At 36.3% G+C, this 8,035-nt stretch overlaps 1 protein-coding gene and 2 non-coding genes across 3 annotated transcripts; all 3 read left to right on the top strand.

Annotated features, from left to right (window-relative positions):
* The first annotated feature begins 621 nt into the window (after positions 1-621).
* On the top strand, positions 622-6,119 carry rpsa (ribosomal protein SA). The gene is made up of 8 exons (XM_073851968.1): positions 622-673; positions 1,279-1,450; positions 3,486-3,604; positions 3,886-4,131; positions 4,209-4,337; positions 5,558-5,726; positions 5,847-5,882; positions 5,977-6,119. The coding sequence occupies exons 2-8, from the start codon at positions 1,318-1,320 to the stop codon at positions 6,069-6,071; spliced, it is 927 nt and encodes a 308-aa protein (XP_073708069.1). The 5' UTR covers positions 622-673; positions 1,279-1,317; the 3' UTR covers positions 6,072-6,119.
* Positions 2,242-2,380, top strand: LOC141347722 (small nucleolar RNA SNORA62/SNORA6 family). Its single transcript, XR_012357416.1, has one exon. It is a non-coding gene; the product is annotated as a small nucleolar RNA SNORA62/SNORA6 family (small nucleolar RNA).
* LOC141347721 (small nucleolar RNA SNORA62/SNORA6 family) lies at positions 3,670-3,810 on the top strand. The gene has a single exon (XR_012357415.1). It is a non-coding gene; the product is annotated as a small nucleolar RNA SNORA62/SNORA6 family (small nucleolar RNA).
* Positions 6,120-8,035: the final 1,916 nt, after the last annotated feature.

Here is an 8,035-nt window from a genome sequence, read left to right as displayed (position 1 = left end):
CACAATAATTACTTTAATCTCATTATCTTAGTTTTTTTATGCCACTAAAAACGCAGTCGATTGGCAAATAATCTCAGGCCTTGCGAAAACACCTAAACATTTTTGAGAACCCGTCCTTATTTCACTCTTTTTTTATTATTATTATTATTGCCAAGGTACATTGCACAAAGTACAAAAATGTCAGCATTATACATGTATATAAAAAAAAAAAAAAAAAAAAAACTTTAACAATATAAATTAAAAAGATGAAACAAATTGACAGTTTTAGAAGCCTTAAGATTCTTGGATGATGAAATAGTTTGGATATACTGTTGAACCTCTTTTTTAAAAATGATAAAGGATTTTGTTGAGTGAATTTGCAGTGGTGAATATGACATTTTGCAAGTAGTAATAGTAGGTTAATGATAAAATATTCGTTTTGTATTTTAAAAAAGCCAAACAGTAATCCGTCTTTATTTCACTCAACCAAAAAAAAGATCAACAACTGACGACCGCTCACATGTTGTCAAATCCTCCTCCACCGGTAGGAGTGGTATGTTACACACAAGAAAAGCAAAGAGCAAGAAATCCCCCAGTAGGATTGGTGGATACCCGGGTATATAACGTACGTCATTTCCTCATCCCGCCCTCTTTTCGCCGTGAGGTGCAGAACTCCATACGGCGTTGTCTCGTGGTGAGCAGAAATGTTGTAATTTTGACTATTTTTAAACGTCTATTTGAGTCGGACTAATTTGAATAAAGCCCATAATAATCAATAATCATTAAATATCATGTTAAATGTGAAGTTTGCGCCAGTTCTTTTTTAAAAAAACCGAAGGCCTGAATCGCAACGTGCGATCGCGCACAAGGAAGCGCGTGTACGGCTGCAGTGAGTGTGGCGCGCGCTGGTCAATCGTACGAATAATTAACACTTGAGTATTTTGCTCGACATCAAGTGTCTACATATCTTTAATATTTCTATTAGTTGATTGTTAAAATAAGTTAGACATTTCCTTTACACGTTTGACGTATAGCATCTCACATGCTAATGATGATGCGAGATGAGTGTCCAGTCTGTGAAGTTGACGCACACTATTAAAACCTCGCACTGTTATCGGTGTTTAGGTGTCGGAAGTGTGCAAAAGTGATTCAGCCAGGTATTCGCTAACACCAGCAGGGCTGAAGCGCCCTATTACTGGAGTTTGATAGCAACCTGAGCTACATTTACCCAACTTAGAGTTAGAAATGCTTAACATATCAATTTGTGCTCGATTAAGACGCTCCTGTGTTTCTTTCCAGCTTTTCCACTAAACTCGTTACGCAGGGAAAGTGGTCACGATGTCCGGAGGTCTGGATGTCCTTCAAATGAAGGAGGAGGATGTGCTGAAGTTCCTGGCAGCAGGAACCCATCTGGGAGGAACCAACCTGGACTTCCAGATGGAGCACTACGTCTACAAGAGAAAGAGTGACGGTAAGAAGTGCTACAAGACAAGGGTGATATGGCTGCGATATGCCTTTCTGGTGCTGTATCAATCTTTGTATGTTATTATAATTTTACATGGGGTTGTGAGTTCAGTAAATAGCCAAATTAAATGTATAAAATGTAAAAGTATAGAGGGTTTGCACTTCACATCACGATTTGGTCAGTTACCCAGATGCGTGGCCATATTGGTGATACTTGGATGTAAACAACAGCATGGACGATACTAGTTGTTCTGCTAATTTATGCTGTCTAAGCCACCGGGGAAAAACACACATGTGGTAGCTGCTAAATCATATAGAGAAGATTTAGCAAGCAGGATATTATCTTAAAAATGTGTTTCACCTACCTAACTGGAAATAAGAACGAAAACGAATGTTGTCAAGATTCTTGCCCTGGAAATCCTGGTTCAGTTTGGCCAACCACAAACACCTTTTGTTTCTCAGTTGTTTTTCCACTCTTCTTGATTTGTTTTAACTTTTGGCAGTCTATAGTACTCAATGTTTTTCCTGGTGTGACAGATTAGTACAGCCCAAAACATGACAATAATTGACAATTTTCAGCAGCAATCAGCAAATTATTCGAGTTTTGTTTGGTTCAGTGGAATTGTTTACGTTCATTGCCACCAATATGGCCGATTGATGATTCATCATGAAATCGCTGTAGCATGCATATCTTCTCTAGAAACACTGGCCAGGTGATTGACACACTTCATGTCTAGTCAATGACTGCAGTGTTTGTCTTTATATTTTCAGATTTAAAAATCTAAATAGCTTTTTAACCAGGCACATTATTAAAACCTGGCACTGTTGTCAGTGTTTAGGTGTCGGAAATGTGCTAAAGTGACTTGGCCGGGATTTCGCTAACACCATGAGGGTTTTGCCCCATGACTGGGGTTTGATAGTAACCTGAGCCACAATGTTTTTACACCTTCACTTGCATGTAATGTGTTCTTTTAATGGAAATACGTTTATAAACCCCAGGTAAACCTGTTAAAACAAACCAAAAAAAAACTTTTTTTTTTCACCCAAATTAAAGCTTGAAAGTTAATACCATTTTTAACAAGTTGCAATGCTGATGTTTTAAAGAAGTTAACTTCCAGAATAAAAAATTTCTGATAATTTACTAACCCTCATCTCATCCGAGATGTTCATGTCCTCAGTCCTTCCTTCAGTCCTCAAGAAATTGTTTGAGGAAAACATTCCAGGATTTTTCTCCATATAATGGACTTCAATGGGGATCAATGGGTTGAACTGTATCATAGCCTCTTGATGTATCTGGTGGAACAGAAGCAAGCATATATTTGCTGCACATCTCATAAAATGTTCAAAAATGTCAGTATCTAGGAGTAAGAGAAGAGCAGACATGGATAAACTTGACGACGCAAAAGATAATTAAATTGAGTGATTTTGTGAGCGCACACATCCGAAGCAGAGCCTCTCACACAGCACACCAGAACACTTTGGCGTTGAATTAACAGAAATACACAATGTTGATTAGAGTATGTATGTAAATTCTAAATGCACTCCATTACGTCTTTTTATGAACATAAACAGTCGGAAGAATATCGGACACATTAGTACATTGCATCTGTGTGTTTGATTTTTAAAGGGACAGCAGCCTAATTTAGTTGCTGTTGTCTGTGGCATTAATGTTAATCAAGCAACAAAAGACCGAAAATCACTCAGTAGCCATAATAAAGATTATTTCATTTATTTGTATAAATAATTGTCTGCTTGAAAGAATGAAGAATGTGGTGAACCAGTTGTTGAAAAATATTCTTTTTGAGAAGTTCCATGCATGTTGCAAAAAGCTGCATTGAAACTGCGATTTGGACATTCAAACCTTTGGCTCCCATTGAAGTCCATTTATATGAAAAAAAAAAAAAATCCAGTAATGTTTTCATCAAAAACCTTAGTGGTAAGTAAATTATCAGGACATTTTTATTCTGGAAATAAGTGGTTGCTTCAAGAAAAATATATATTTTTAAAGGGTGTCTTAACTGATCTAACTTGCATTTCCGCAGGCGTGTACATCATCAATCTTAAGAAGACCTGGGAGAAACTGCTTCTGGCTGCTCGTGCCATTGTTGCCATTGAGAATCCAGCCGACGTTTGCGTTATCTCCTCTAGAAACACTGGCCAGGTGATTGACAAACTCTGACTAGTCTGCATTTGTCTTAACTTCTCAAATCTAAAGAGCTTTTTAACAAGGCACACTATTAAAAACCTGGCACTGCTGTCGGTGTTAGGCTGTCGGAAGTGTGCTAGAGTGACTTGGCTGGGATTTCGCTAACACCATGAGGGTTTTTGCCCCATGAATGGGGTTTGATAGTAACCTAAGCCACAATGTTTTTACTCCTTTATATGCAATGAATTGTGGCTTTATTGATGTTAACCTTAACTGTCACTGTTGTTTCCTGTCAGAGAGCTGTGCTCAAGTACGCCTCTGCCACTGGCGCGACCACCTTCGCTGGTCGTTTCACTCCTGGAACCTTCACCAATCAGATTCAGGCTGCTTTCAGGGAGCCCCGTCTCCTGATCGTGACTGATCCTCGCGCTGACCATCAGCCACTGACTGAAGCCTCTTACGTCAACATCCCAACCATTGCCCTCTGCAACACAGACTCCCCTCTGAGATACGTCGACATTGCCATTCCATGCAACAACAAGGTACGAATGAGTAACTAAACCCTTCTTGTGAGAGGTATTTGTTCTATGTGGTTATAACTTTGTAAATGTTGTTTTAGGGTCCCCACTCTGTTGGTTTGATGTGGTGGATGTTGGCCAGAGAGGTGCTGAGGATGAGGGGCACCATCTCCAGGGAGCACCCATGGGAGGTCATGCCTGATCTGTACTTCTACAGAGATCCTGAGGAGGTACGATCTCATCCACATATTCAGAATCAGTCCAAGAGTGCCACGAATTCGTATATTCTGTTGTGGTAAAAATGTGTCTACCCTTTTACATCTAGGCAAGATAAAGGTGTCAAATACATTGTACTAGACTAAGTCATGGGCATTTTTTTGAAGGGTGGAGAACCTCAAATGCAGCACTAACATGTCTGGAACATGTCTTCCCAGTTTTTAATATCGTGATTTTGTTCAGGACAAATTCGAAAGACTAATGTAAGATGGATCCAGAAAACTCTTACAACTTGTTAATTTCAGTTCTTTTTTCAGTTGAATCTGCATTTTAATAGCTTTTGAAGTTGACTTTAAATACATAGTCACCTCAGAATCAGATAGGGCCTGCCACTAATGACTATTTGTATATTGATTGATCTATCAACTAATTTATCGATTATTGTAAACAATTAATTTCCCACAAAAAAATCAACAACTTAAGAACATTTTATTTTTAATAAAACCAATTAATTGGAGATGCTTTTGATAAAAATAAAATTTTATGAAACCATTCAAATGGAATCCAGAAGAGTAATAGAAAATAATTGGGTAAAAATAAAACGGTATGGTTTATGGTATGTGTGGTAATGAAAATAGATGTAAGTGAACAATATGCAAAATGCACTAATAATTAGTTCAAATAAAGCATCAAAATCAAGAAATCATATGATTTTATTGCACAAAACAGTTGAAATACATGTACATTAGCTCTATTGTTTATAATACATTATGCATTACAACAGAGGCCTGCAGAGGGCGCCAATGGCTTGACTATTGTTTTTACACTTCACAACGTGATCCAATTCTTGTTTAATATTGACTAAATATTTAAGTCAAATGTCCACAGTCTTTAATATTTGTACAAATTGATTCACACATTAACCCTGCTTCGCATATATTTGTCTTATTGGTAGCATTTGTAAATTCACAAGTATGCTTAATTATGATTTTTAAATGGGTTTAATATATAATGCAGCCTTGGAAAACACTCTAATAATGCATTTCATGGATTCTCGTCAGTGAATACTTCCGGTATTTTGCCGGTTACTCGACATGGGCAAAATGAAATCAAAGATTTTGAAAAATCAGAATAGTCAATTAGAAACGATGAATTGCAGTGTAGATTCACACATCGATTGTTGTATTATTAAAAGTGTGCTAATTGTGTCACTTGTTCTCCGCTTTACCTCTAGATTGAGAAGGAAGAGCAGGCTGCAGCTGAGAAGGCTGTTGGGAAGGAGGAGTTCCAGGGTGAATGGACCGCTCCTGTGCCCGACTTCAACCAGCCTGAGGTTGCTGACTGGTCTGAAGGTGTTCAGGTTCCATCTGTGCCCATCCAGCAGTTCCCAGCTGGCATTGAGGGTAAGCTGCTTCTAGTAGACCTGTTTTCCCCCAATGTTATACATGATGTACAATTTTGAAATTCAATTTGGATAATCGTCAACTGAATGTGAATTTCCTGTGAACTCTTCTTAACTTTAGCTCCTGCCAAAGCTGCACCAGCTGAGGTGTATGCAGGTAAGGTTTTCTTGCTTAGTAGAATTAACTGCACAATACAAAATAATAGAAAAATGTGACATTTGGCATAATCTGGACTTCATCTCATCAACAGAGGATTGGAGTGCTCAGCCTGCCACTGAGGATTGGTCTGCTGCTCCCACCGCTCAAGCCGGAGACTGGGGCGGCACCACTGCAGACTGGTCTTAAGTGAAGTGTTAACCATGCTTGTGAAATCAATAAATTTGGTTGTTTAAATCTTGTTTCTGATTTGGTTTGTTTTTGAGCAGGTTTCTGAGTAAGTGCTACACGCTTAAAAAATAAAGGTGCTTCATTCACATTCAGGTGCTACTTTTTTGTTTAAATGGTTCCATAAAGAACCTTTAGCATATGGAGAACCTTTCTGTTTCACGAAAGGTTCTTTGTGATGAAAAGTTCTTCAGATTATAAAAAGGTAAAAAAGAGATGGTTCTTTAAATAACCTTTGACTGAATGGTTCTTCAATGGCATCGCTGTGAAGAACCTTTTAAAGCACCTTTATTTTTAAGAGTGTATAGTGTCTAAAAAGAGTCCAGAATAGATTATGATATAAGTGATATTTTGATTTTTCTGGACAGTATTCCATAAACCCTTGCTGGGAGCTATATTTTAAGCAGAGGCAGACAGTAGTGAAGTATTTTTACTTAAGTAAATTTAAAAAGTATCTGTAGTCTAGCATAATACTTTTTACTGTGCTACATTTCATTAAAGTTTTTGTATTACCTTTAATAAGAACATTACAAATGTAGTACTTTCTTGTACTCTAGTAAATATTTGAATTACTTTTACTTGAGTAACAGTAAAAAAGTAATTGATTTCTAATGTGATTAAGTATGATACTTAATATGAAACATAGTGCAGTAAAAGTAAAATATTATTTCTAAAGAAAAACACTAAAGTACAGACACTACACAGCAGAGTAAAAATACTTCACTATTGTCACTTGAGTGACAGATTGTATAGGGTTAGCAGTAGAGCTGTATGATTAATTTTTTTAAATAACTCCAGCACATTGATTTTTATATCTAAATGACAAAATAATGATTTGTCTGTCTAAACTTTTGACGAAGTCGTACCAGAACATTTAATCGCTGTTTGTGCTGCCACTGACAGAGAGAGACATTATTTTTAAGCATGAAAATGCTTCACAAATAAGTCTTTTCCAATCACATTGTGTTATTTCTGTCTTGCAAGCCCTCATATTACCACAGAAGTACTGGGATAAAAATTTCTAGTTTGGATATAAACTTTGTTTATGGTAGTGGTCAAATAGAGCAGATCATCTTTTAAATGTAATTTTCACCTCAAATAATGTTTGTTGTTTACAATGCGACTTAAATGATTTGTCAGTGAATTATTCGTTCAAGAGATTTGTTCACAAATGCAGATTCATTCTGGAATGGGGCAAGTGACATTTTAATGAGTTATCAAATGATCTGTTTGAAACAAAAAATCATGAATCTCAATTTACAATTTTATGCAGCTCTATTCAGCCATTCAGTATTTGACCAATGAAATTAAAATTCAGTATTTACAATGTTTAGTTTGACTGTTTTCAGCATGGCTAGATTTCTTATTGTAATCCCTTCAGTTTCAGGCCTTAAAAGGTAAATTCATTAGATTCATAAATACATGCATATAAAAAAACTAATATTTAAAAAACTCAGTATTTTTGTTTTCCAATTAAAATATCTGAACATTTAAACAAATAAATACATTATTTACTGCAAATGTAAGTTGACAAAATTAAATAATTCATGCTTAAATCAAGAATAAACAAAACTAGTTTTCTATCAGCAGATATTTGTTCTTGTCCGAATAGTGGTATTTAATGAAATTTCATATGGAAAACAAGACTGCGGAAGGATGTCACTTGTGCAGTGTGATCAAATGGTACAGTAAAAAAAATTTCAGTTATTTTCTAGTGGTTGGAACAGAGAACAGGTAGGCATTTGAGCCTTAAGTTTTTGTAAAGATGTATTTTCAAATTATGAAGTGTTCTGAATACAACATTATCTGCTCTCTAGATGTTTGCATTTAGAGAACATCATAATTTGTGTTCCCTTCAGTTTATTCCTTGAATTTTCTTTGCTTGGGTTTAAAACATTTTAAATTTTCCTTCACCTGGGGCCAGT

Source organism: Garra rufa, chromosome 12 (genome assembly GCF_049309525.1).
Source record: "Garra rufa chromosome 12, GarRuf1.0, whole genome shotgun sequence".
NCBI classification, from domain to species: Eukaryota; Metazoa; Chordata; class Actinopteri; order Cypriniformes; family Cyprinidae; genus Garra; species Garra rufa.
Note: the sequence above shows the minus strand (reverse complement) of the source record. Positions and strands in the feature narration are given on the sequence as shown.